General features: G+C 45.1%; 1 protein-coding gene across 4 annotated transcripts in view; it reads right to left on the bottom strand.

The window, feature by feature from the left end:
- The window catches only part of ESRP1 (epithelial splicing regulatory protein 1), a 58,176-nt gene that overhangs the window by 22,008 nt on the left and 23,907 nt on the right, over positions 1–12,261 (bottom strand). For all 4 annotated transcript variants that reach the window (XM_084848009.1, XM_084848012.1, XM_084848010.1 and 1 more), the window contains exons 7-11: positions 9,569–9,679; positions 6,435–6,567; positions 6,304–6,346; positions 2,745–3,046; positions 1,479–1,697 (exon numbers count right to left, since the gene is read on the bottom strand). In XM_084848009.1, the coding sequence (XP_084704135.1) occupies positions 1,479–1,697; positions 2,745–3,046; positions 6,304–6,346; positions 6,435–6,567; positions 9,569–9,679 (808 nt within the window). The remainder of the gene's footprint in view (positions 1–1,478; positions 1,698–2,744; positions 3,047–6,303; positions 6,347–6,434; positions 6,568–9,568; positions 9,680–12,261) is intronic.

Consider the following 12,261-nt stretch of genomic DNA (forward strand, 5'->3'; position numbering starts at 1 on the left):
TGAATCCTGCTCAAAAGTATCCAAGTACATAGGTCCACTGGTTTTTACAAGCCTTTGAGCACAAATGATTGTAGCCTTACTGCTACTTAAACCATCTGGGACGACAAAGACATCTGTCCTAATTTAAAGTTGTTTAAACCGGGCATTCAAGCCCCCAAGCAGCTTAGTAAAGGGCATCTGACATTTCTCTGCATTCCTTTTCTTTGTAGGTTGCATTTTATTAGCTTGTAATATTACAGGTAGGGCCCTGTCTCTTAACTTTTGTGTGGTGCCTTGTATAATGATAGGCACAGCAGAAGTAATAAATGATGGTGATAATGGTGATAATAGACTTGCAGCATCATAGCGAAGAGTGAAAGTCCAAAAATATCCCCAGTTCAAATATCACCTCAGCTATGAACTCACTAAGTGGGCGTTCGGTAAACTTTCCTTTAGACCCGTTCCCTCATTTGCAATATGGGGAAAACGCTTACAGGGCCAGCCCTACCATTAAGCAGAGTGAGGCAGCTCCTCAGGTGGTGGATGCTAAGGGACAGGGAGTAACGGTGAGGTGTTGGAGGGCAGAGCTGTGTATACCATGTGGCCTTCCCTATACTCCCTAAACTAGCCTGCTGCCTCAGGTGCATTGGACGATGTTGTCCCATTGCCAGTGTTGAATTAAAATTTGACTGCCAGTCTGAGCGGCTTCTGAATGAGGAAGGGAGGGTGCATCTTGTCCTTCTCCTCAGGACAAGATGTCCTCAGGCAGCAAAATGTCTTGGGGCAGTCCTGAATACTTATCTATAAGGTTTAGTGTAAGGATTAGAGATGATATATCTGAAAGCAGTGTTGGCTCCACATTTTGGGGGGCCCTTGAGCAAGATGTCTGCAGCGGCCCCCCTCTCCTTCAGTAGTCCCACCTCATTGCCATGGTCGCCACTGCCCATTCGATTGCCCTCTCCCTCTGGGCCCAATCTACACCACAGCCCAGAATAAGAGGGCAAGGGGCGGCTATTTCTTCTTGCTCTTGTCACTAGTCATACTCTTAGGGTGCTTCCTGATGGAGGGCTCCTAGTGCTAACAATCAAAAGGCATTGGGTAGTAACTCCATCTTTTTTCCTTAACGGATTTTCTTCAGGGAGGAAAAAGACGGACGAAGTAGTGGGAAAACATAGGAGGAGCACAACTGAAGATGTCATCTGGACCTCCCGTAACATACTATGAAAAAGGCAGGGGATGGTGGTGCCATGAAAGCCTTGTCTTGAAGCGTCCTCAGAGAAGACAGGTGAACAAGCAAGGCCCAGAGGCTCTTAGGTAACGAGTGGGCCCTGTGCTGGGAAGTAGGCCTCAGAGGATGCCCAACAATGTCAGCTCCTGATGCCAGTCCTGTGTGAAAGGATTGAGTAACCCCCCTTAAGCAAGTATTTCATACAGAGAACTTACAGGAAAGAGTTTCTATACACAAATAAGCAAGACTGATTGCTCTCTCCTTCACCTACCTGGTGATTTAATACCATGTGAACCCCATGAGTTCTGATATCAGCAGAAAACTCCCCCAGGAATCCCAAAATATCGTCTATAGTGGCAGCATAGGGAAGACCACGCAGTCGTATGCAGTCCCTGACATTGGTGGGAGGTACGAATTGCTGAGGTAGTACAGGAAGGATAGGTGGAGTTGGGAGAGGAATGAGAGGAGTGGACGAATATCTGTTCAGTACCTGCAAAAAAAAAACCCACCAAAACAATGACCACAGAGTGGTTTTCATATACATTGGGAGTACAGCTTGCACTATCACAAAACCATTAAGGTCCCCATTTAGCTATAAGCCAACCAAAACCAAAAACAGCCAGATCAGTCCCACTACGGATCATTTAACCTTTTTTTAGGGCTGAAATGATTAAGGGCATAATCCTCTGCATGTTTAGATAGAGAAAAAGTCCTACAACTCCCGGCACTTCCCAGCTAGCCATGCTGGCTGGGGAGTGCTGGCAGTTGTAGGACTTGATTCTGTCTAAACGTGCAAAGGGCTGTGTCTTAAAGCAACAAGGGAACACAGGAAGTGGCCTTTTATCAAGGGAACACAGGAAGTGGCCTTTTATCAAGGGAACACAGGAAGTGGCCTTTTATCAAGTCAGACCACTGGTTGGTCTGTGGGCTATTCTGTCTCAAGTGCCACAGTAACCTGGCTTGCATTTGGTACGGTGTACCTTGACTTGGAGGGCGGGTGGTGATGGCGGGGGCAGACATGCATCATCTGTTGCTCCCCCTTAGACAGCAAAATGTCTTGGGTCAGTCCTGAATCTGACAATGCGCCACCCCCATTCATTTGCCTCACGTTGCTTTAGTCCTGCTATCAGTTCCTTTTATTCTTACAACATAAGAAAAGCCATGAGGGATCAGACCGAAGGCCTGCCTAATCCAGCATTCTGTTCCCACAGTGGCCATACAGATGCCTGTGGGAAGCCCACAACTGGGACATGAGTACAACAGCACCTTCCTACTTGTGTTCCCCAGCTACTGATATACAAAAGGATACTGCCTCTAATACTGGAGGCAAACACAGCCATCCTGACTAGTAGCCATTGATAGCAATACCCTCATGAATTTGCTGAATCCCCCTTTAAAGCTGTCCAAGTTGGTGGTCATCACTACATCTCCTGGTAGCAAATTGCGTAGTTTGACTATGCACTGTGTGAAGTACTTCCCTTTATCTGTCCTGAATTCGCATCTCACACCATGACATTAGTAAGCACCAGTCACTCACCTGCTGGACCTCAGCTGCTGTACTCCTGAAGAGTTCTATGTATCTTTTACCCAACAAGTCCTTGTGTTTTTTCAATGCATTCTGTGCATATTCTTCACAGGCAAACAACACAAATGCATCCCCTGTGGGCCTGTTGTCAGGATATGTCACAAAAAGGATTCCTTCTTTCCCCCCCGTCACGGGACAGTGCTGACCAAAAAATGCTAACACTTCTTCTGTCGTTACATTGAACGGGAGACCCCGCATCCGGACAATCACTTGGTTCTCTTTAGAGAGGAACTGAGCTACTTCATTGGATGTGCCTTGAAGAAGAACCAGAAAAATGAGAAGCTGAGACAGCTATTCATGTCCCATAGTTAAAGAGAAGGGGTGCTTCTAGACTGAGGGCTGCTGGCACTGCCAATCAAATAACACGCAGCAGCTCTCACATCTTTTCGCCCTTAACTAGAGATATGAAGGTATGAAAAAAAAGGGGAAGTGTGTGCGTGTGGAGGGGTGGGAATGGAAAAATTCAATTTTTCCCCATTTTTTCCATAAGGATTTTTGGAAAATTGGAACACTATGGCTCCCCCACCAATCAGTGGGGGGGGGGGGTGGAAAGAAAAAAAAGATGGTGGTAGAAATCGTGGGAACACACAGACGGGATACAAATAGAAGACGATGTCATCTCGACGCCCCATATAATTCCATTAGACTTGTCCGGAAGAACTCTAAGACAGCAACCTTCTCTGTGTGTGGCCTTTATTCATTTAAGACCCACCGAGAATTGATGCTTCCTTACTTCTATGTAAGAGCCAGAAATAATGCCACAGGGGACACACCCCAACAAGTCTGACAGCGCAATTCCTTTAGTCGCTTATGAGGTCCCCCCTCACCTGAGATAATGTGTTGGCTTTATTTAGTGTTCAGAACCTACACAAGCCTTCCTCAGCCTGGTGCCCTCTAGATGTGTTGAACTATAATTCCCGTAATTATTGGCCACACTGGCTGGGAATTATGGGAGTTGTAGTGCAACACGTTTGGAGGCACCGGATTTTGTAAAGCAGGTCTGCACTCAGCAGCGCTTTGAGATGCTAGATTTCCAAATCAAGAACAAAAATTCATATATTGCCATCAGTATGCATTGTGTTTTACAGAATACAAGACAGACAGATCCCAGCCCCAGGGAGTTTGCAATCCCATTTTATAGCCTAACAATAGCAAACACGGTTGGGGAATTTACCATAAGAATTATTCTAGCTAGCAATGGAGCGTAAGACACACATTCAATACTCAATGAATTCTGGGGGAAAGCCACCCAGTTTTCCTCAATAGGAAAAATGAACTCTTTTAAAAATCCTCATCTTTCCACTCAGCTACGGCCCCTTCTCAAAGCCCCTCAACCAGGAGTAAAGCAAATGCTTTGCAAATAGAAGGTCCTAGGTTAAACTGCTGCCATCTCTAGTTAAATGAAAATCAGTAGTAGGTGCTGAGAATAGCAGCAGAGTACACAATAGGCAACATGACTCATTGGTCCACCTTGTTCAGTATTGTCTACACTGATTGACAGCAATTCTCCGTAGTTACAGTATAAGGTAGCTTATATATTATACACCAGACTTACCCAACATGGTGCCCTCCAATTGTCTTGGACTACAAGTTCCATTGTGATGAAATGGTATTTTGTTTTGTTGTTTAATTGTATATTTTAATGTTTGTTTGCTTGATTGATCTAACATATCCCTTTTCCTAAAGGCTATGGTAAGTGGTGGTGGTGGGGAGTTAAAATTTTCAGATTTAAATGGTGTCTCTTGATTGGCTGTTGCTTTTGCATTTCGGGGAGAGAGGGAATAACAGGCACTTGGTTTTCTTTAGAGTGGGAGATAGGGTTTGGCTTTCTGAGGCGTAGGATTAGGGCAATGGGCTCTAGCATTGGGGGTGATTAGATTCGCCTGGGAAGTATATGAATTGTTTTGATATATTATTATTAGAAAGGGTAGAGTAGGTAAGGAATTAATAGAAACTTGAAACAAGAATTTGACCACATAAAACTCAAAACTGCATTGAAACATCTTATACTGTGTAAATAAAGTTTCATTTTTAATTTGTTTTTTCAAACCATGCCATTCTCGGTTTCATTTGTTACCAGTAAAAGGGTCAGATGAAACTAGGAAAGAAGTAAGCCATGGTCTATGAATCTACGCGCGCGCGTGCACACACACACACACAGAAATTGAAGGTTTTCTCCTCATGAGGAAGAGGGTGGTCCTAATAAAGTGGCTGCTTGGGTTGTATTCCTTCCCTGCACACTCGCTCTAAAGTATTACTTCAAGGAAGAGGATGATAGATTTTAGAGGTACTGAAATTCTGGAGCTAGAATAATTACTTGATGTTGTAAAAATATTTATTAGGAGTGGTGATGTTACAATAATCACAGGTGGGGGAGGAAGAGTGATAGGTCACACCCATCATCTCAGCCAGCATGGTCAATGGACATCCTGGCTGGGGGATTATGGGAGTTGTAGTCCAAGACAACTGGAGGGCACCAGGTTGGGGAAGGTGATATGACAGAGATATTACTCGTGCACGCGCACACACTAACAACTAACCAGTTGTTTTCCGGGCCAAATTCAAGGTGTTAGTTTTGACCTTTAAAACCCTATATGGTTCCGGCCCAGCCTATCTTAAGGAGCGCCTCCAGCAACACCAGACAGGCCGCTTAACAAGATCAGCCTCAGATGGCCTTCTCTCTGTCCCATCAGCCAGGACAGCTAGACTGGTGGGGACGAGGGAGAGGGCCTTTTCTGTGGTGGCCCCCACTCTGTGGAACTCCCTCCCTAGGTAACTCCGTCATGCCCCCTCTTTAATGAGCTTCCGTCGTGCATTAAAAACGTGGTTGTTCAGGCAGGCATTTGGGGTGGGTTAGGGTATTTTAAAAAAAATTTTATGGTAGAAGTTTATTGTTTTGAATTGTTTTGTGGTATGTTGTGCATCGCCCAGAGTGGCTGGGTGACCAGCCAGATGGGCGATTAATAAATTTAATAATAAATAAATAAATAAATAACACACACACACACACACACACACACACACACAGTGCAGCTGCCTCTCCAAGGAGTTGTAGCTTACACATAGTGAGGCACATTCATACCATTAACGTTGCAGCTTGGGAGCGCCATTTGCATGTTTCTGTTCACTGCCGCATTGGTAAACATCACAGACAAGAAGCATTGCTCTCCACCCCTCTTCTTAAGCTTGTCACTCCAAACACTCAATTTTGAAGCAACATTGCTATATTACACACTCTTAAATTATTTTCGGTGCTCCAAAGACCTATGCCCAGTATACAATATGCAACTCCTTGCAACCCCGCAAAAGAGGGTGGGAGTGAGAAAGCAAGAGGAAGACACACACACACTCACAGAGAGTTTTGAACCACACTAGATGCACCAACGGTTTGATTCAATCTAGGTAAGACAGTTTAATTTGATCACCAGTCTCAGCTTTAAAAAGGAAGACCTTGCCATTAAACTGTAGCTATTTATAGTTTTAAACTGAGTTACAGGAAGACAAAGATTACCTCCAGCAATTTTCAGGAAGTCTTCACCTGTTGCTTTGTACACCTGGGGAAAAGGAAGAAAAAAGTAATTATGCTGGGCAACCCTTCAGCCACTGCCTTCAAATTCAGATTTTGAAGCTTGAGCAACGTACCTCGATGTAGCGGTTGCCCATATGATGCTTGTGTCTTTGCAACGCTAGATCTCTGTGCTCTTCACTTACAAACCTGACAAGAGCTTCTCCATTCCTCCTCCCTTGGGCATTGAGACAAAGTGCAGCTCCTCCTCTAAAGGGTTAGACAGCAAACAGAAGCAGCAATAAAGCCATATGAGCAAATGTTCCTTTGCACAAAACCTGCGCTTACATGAATGAAAGCAAACACCATAAGGTACTCCTGGGTGCATTCACACACCCCTTTTCAAAAACAGGAGTAGTTGTTACTCCTATGTGGACTTCAGTTGCAAAGGACTTCACTTCTGAAATGCTCACGCTACTTGTATTAAAAATAATATTTCTGTTTTAAAAAATCTATGTCCAGTCAGACACCATTTTAGTCAATTAAAGGGGATGTGTTTGTTTCACTGATTAAACATTGCTGCCCTAAAAAGAAACACATCTGCATAATCATAGAATCATAGAATAGTAGGGTTGGAAGGGGTCTACAAGGCCATCAAGGCCAACCCCCTGCTCAATGCAGGAATCCAAGTCAGAGCATCCCTGACAGATGGCTGTCCAGCCTCGTCTTGAACACCTCCAGTGTGGGAGAGCCCACCACCTCCCTAGGTCATTGGTTCCATTGTCGTATTGCTCTAACAGTCAGGAAGTTTTTCCTGATTTTCAGCCGGAATCTGGCTTCCTGTCACTTGAGCCCATTATTCCGTGTCCTGCACTCTGGGATGATCAAGAAGAGATCCTGGCCTTCCTCTCTGTGACTACCTTTCAAGTACTTGAAGAGCGCTATCATATCTCCCCTCAGTCTTCTCTTCTCAAGGCTAAACATGCCCAATTCTTTCAGGCTGTCTTCACAGGGCTTTGTTTCCAGTCCTCTGATCATCTTTGTTGCCCTCCTCTGAACCATCTCCATCCTTCTTAAAGTGTGGTGCCCAGAACTGGACACAGTACTCCAGATGAGGCCTAACCAATGCTGAGTAGAGGGGAACTAGTACTTCCTGGGATTTGGAAGCGATGCTTCTATTAATGCAGCCCAAAATAGCATTGGCCTTTTTTGCAGCCGTATCACATTGTTAGCTCATATGCGGCTTGTGATGGACAACAATTCCAAGATCCTTCTCGCTTGTAGTGTTGTTGAGCCACGTAACCCCCATCTTGTAACTGTGCATTTGGTTTCTTTTTCCTAGGTGCAGAACTTGGCATTTATCCCTATGAAATGTCATTCTGTTTTCTGCCCAGCGCTCCAGTCTATCCAGATCACTTTGAATTTTGTTTCTGTCTTCCAAAGTATTAGCTATCCCGCCCAATTTTGTGACATCTGCAAATCTGATCAACATTCCCTGCACCTCCTCCTCCAAGTCATTAATAAAAATTTTGAAGAGCACTGGGCCCAGGACTGAGCCCTGTGGTACCCCACTCGTTACCTCTCCCCAGTTTGAGAAGGTCCCATTGATAAGCACTCTTTGAGTCCGATTCTGTAGCCAACTGTGGACCCACTGGATCGTTGTTTCATCTAGCCCACTTTGAGCTAGTTTGCTCATCAGGATAACGTATACAGATGGTAGAATTCAGTTGCTCCTCTTCAAGATTTTGGTTCTCTTTGCGCAGAATTTTAATTATTTTTATTACAGCAAAGGGCTGAGTGTGCCCGATCTCATCTGATCTCAGAAGCTAATCAGGGTCAGCCCTGGTTAATACTTGGATGGCAGACCGCCTGGGATTCAGGCTTCCTGCATTGAGCAGGGGGTGGGACTCAATGGTCTTGTAGGCCCCTTCCAACCCTATGACTTCCCCCCTTTATTTACGGAAGTAGACACAAACCAGAATACCCCTTATTCACATACACTAATTATGGGAATATAAAAGAAGAGGTCTGAAAAAGGGCCTGTTCCCCAACTATTTCCAAAAAGGAGGATGGGAGATGTTACATTCTACCCCTGAACCATCTGCACTGCCTCTTTAGAGCTCTTTCCACTAGAATGCTTGGGACTACTGATATTTCTTCCAGCACTTACTGAGTGAGTCATTAGTAGAAGGCAGTTTGTAGAGAGTAGGGCATTGTTCAGGAGTACACAACTTACTTTTGTACTTTTCACATGCTTTTTGTCCAAGGATGACACACCTGATTTCTGCTCCACAAAGGAGGAGCATACATCCAAGTCTGTGCTCCCTGCAAGTCTAGCAAATTCTTTATGGACTTCTGTGCTACTTTTGTCTATTGTAGTTTCACCAACATTCCTAGTCAGCTCACAAATATCATTGTACTGGAAGCAAATGCCAGGGAATTGTTCCCTAGAATTATGGATTTGTTCTCCAGTAAAATCTATAATCTTAACTTCGTTTGTCCCAACCCATTTTTAGCCATTCCACTTATATTCCTTGGAGATTCTTCAAGGTTTACAATGATAGAAACACGCTTTTCTTTGCTCAGCATTTTGTACTTGAGATCACTCTCTGCTTTAAGCCCACTTTCAGTGAAGACAGAAACAGAGTTAAAGCCCATTTTATCAGCTGGAAATAATTAAAAAAATTATAGTTGCATTTTTGCTGCATTATAATTGTATTTTACGTAGTTATTTTTAATCTTGTCACTGTTTTCTCTTGTAGACCAACCAGAGAATTAATGTTACAGTGTGGCTTATATGTTAAATATAATAAATAAAAGATCCACAGATGCATCCTCTAGCTTGCCATTGGCGAGTGCATCTTTATTTTGGTAAAATAATGGATTCAAAGAAGCCCCCACACTTCTCCTGTGCCTGGAGAAGTGTGAAGATAGAGTGCCAGTAAAACTGAGGCTGGTTAATGAAGGAAGGCTTCCTGGAAAAAAGCTGTTTTCAGGAGGCGCCAAAAACAACCCAGTCTTGGCACCTGCTTGCCCTCCAAAGGGAGGGAGTTCCATAGGAAGGAAGCCACCACACTGAAGGCTCTTCTCTGGACGGACTCCAGTCGGGCCATAGGTCCATGTGGAACCACTAGGAGCATGCCCACTGACTACCTCAGTGATTGGGCAAGTCGGTAAGGGAGAAGGCGCTCTCTCAGGTCCTGCTGACTCTGGAAATAGTTTGGGGACATGGCCAAAGGTAACAAACATGCCATACATAGAGAGAACTAACTTGGCAATATTTAGGCCTTTGAAGAACCGAGCAATGTCCTGGTCCGATGACTGCCACGGTAAACCTCTTGCCCGAATTATGGTGTTATCGTCTACAAGTTCCATCTTGCTGCTGCAGATCAAGGACAAGGCACAGTTTTAACATTCCCATCATTACAACCCATGACTTGAGCTAGGGTGTTCTTTCAGAAGCTAAAATCCACATTCTTCTTCAAAACACTTCCCAAACAAGCAAGTGGGGAGGCTTAACAAGAAATCCACCAGTCTTTAAAATTTAAAAGTATGGGTTTATCCTCCAAGATGTCGTAGTCTTTACTACCGCTGGACTCTACTCATTTTAGCCATTCCACTTTCATACCTATGTGTTGAGTGTTAAGGCAAAAGGGGGCGGGTCAAAGGGGCAGGGCCAAAACTAGCAGCACATTTTAGCTTGAAGCTCTTGCGGCCAGGAACTAAACCTGAGGAGAGGCATTTCAACCTTTCAGAATGGCGGTGCGGCGGGAAGGAAACCCACAAAAGCCAGGAAACCACTGAACAATCGATGGATGGGTGAGGGGAAGGGGGCAGGGCCTTGGGAAAGGACTGGATTGGAACACCAGGTGGGCCAGGTTTGGCCCAAGGGCCTGAGGTTCAACACCCCTAGTGTAGTGGTTAGAATGATGGACTAGGTCTGGGAAGACTCAGGTTCAACTCCCCACTAAGGGCACAATCCTATGGCCGCTAAACAGTGGCTAGACGGCCATGGGATTTTTCAGTTTCTGGGAACCAAGCTCAGAGCCAGCCCTCCAAGGTCGGTTCCCAGAAAACCGCCTCCCCTCCCCCTCCCTTGCCATCTTGTAGGTGGCACGGTTCATCCTCGGCTCTGCAGTCAGAAGAGCAGTGTGGAGCAGCTGAAAAGGGGACGTTCCTGAGGTTGGGGAGGGCGGAAGCTCCATTACAACGCTTCCTATGCGCCATCCAGCCTCCCCCGCTGCTTTGAAGCGTCCTGGCTAGACAACTGGAACTGGCCATCTAGCCGCAAACGCAGTGCAGCTGGAGTGCGGAGGAGACGATCCCCTCCGTGTGCTGCACACTCTGCATTGGGTAGTCGGCCACCTCCAAGTTCGGATATGACTAACTTTCCCCATGGGATTGCGCCCAAAAATACTTAGCAAGTCACTGTCTCTCATCCTAATCCACCTCACAGGGTCACTGTGAGGATAAAATAGGAAGTGAATGATGTATGCCACACCAAGCTCTTTGGACTGAGGGTGGGGTTTAAAGGCAATAAACAAAATGTTTGGGTCACAACAATAGTCAATCTAGCTCACGTTTTTGCCTCTTAACCATGGCGACCCAGATACCACAGGGCAGCTCACTAGCAGGATAATATCTATCATCAGCATCTGTCCGTCAGAGGTATTCTTTCTGCACTTTTGTCTCCACCAGTAATCATATTTCTCTCCTTTGAAAAAGCCATACAAAGAATATCCCATAGCAATGAGTTCCGTATTATCATAATTCAAGGGTTCAGCTGAGAACAGCAAGTGCACATTTTCATTAACCAGCTGCAGGGCAGTTTGTAAGGCATTTGTTCTATGAGGCTCTTCCAGATCAACCAAAAATATTTTGGATCCCAAGAAAGGATCAGTGGAAATAATCAAGAACTGTCACATAGCAGGTGTCAATCTGTAAGATGCAGAAGATGGGGGAAGAGAGAATGAAGTAGGATTTCAGAACCAGCAGCCAACCCCTACAGTTTTATCTTATCCAGGGTTAGAGATCAACAGTTCTTCCTAGCAACTCCATAAAAGCTTTGTTTGCACATGACGACAAATGAAACACCCTCTGCACCATCATAAAAGGATACAGAGTGCAATCACCAAGAAAGAGCTTCTATTTCGGTTAAAATATTTCATGAAATCCAAAGACGGGTATTTTGTTTGGCGGAGAGGCCACAACAAGTTTGTTTTTTTTTTTACAAATTTTACCATCGCATATCCATAGTTATTCCTTCATCTGCAAAAACTGGAATAGTGTTTGTTGACCAATAATGGGTTTCTTAAAATTCTACATCACCAGGATTCACACAAAAACAGCTTTTGGGCCAGAGTTGGCTATAGGGTTGACTGCCTCGGCTAGTAATTTTTTATGTCCATGGGCCCTTCTGGTAGGTTTATCTGGGGGCGGCAGCACTGCTCCGATTGGTGCTGGGTGGTCATAATTTCCCACAATGCCCCGGAGCAGAGCTTCACTGGAGGCACGGTGTGAAATTAAAATGGTGGCTGCCAGGTGCTGAATGCCAGAGGAGGAAATGTAAAGAGGGCCCAGGGTAGGCACTGATGGCCAGTGGTGACATAGGGCCTGATAGGAACACATACGTTAGGAGGAAACAGGAACACAGTGGGTTGTATCCAAGTTTAGACCTACTTAGAGTAGACCCATTGAAATGAATGGGACTGAAGTTAGTAATGACCAACTTAAGTCTCATTCATTTCAGTGGGTAATATCCAATGGTAGTCCTCCCAGGCTAGGCCCATTCACTTCAATGGGTCTACTCTGTGTAGGAGTACCACTGGCTACCTCCCAATGAATTATTGGGGAGGAGGGGCCGTGGCTCAGTGGTAGAGCCCCTGTTTTGCATGCAGAAGGTCCCAGGTTCAATCCCCAGCATCTCCAGGTAGGACTGAAAAAGTTCCTGCCTGAATCCCTGGA

The sequence above is a fragment of the Heloderma suspectum genome, chromosome 4, assembly GCF_057233095.1.
Source record: "Heloderma suspectum isolate Gila_16-S chromosome 4, 16-S_ref, whole genome shotgun sequence".
Lineage (NCBI taxonomy): Eukaryota > Metazoa > Chordata > Lepidosauria > Squamata > Helodermatidae > Heloderma > Heloderma suspectum.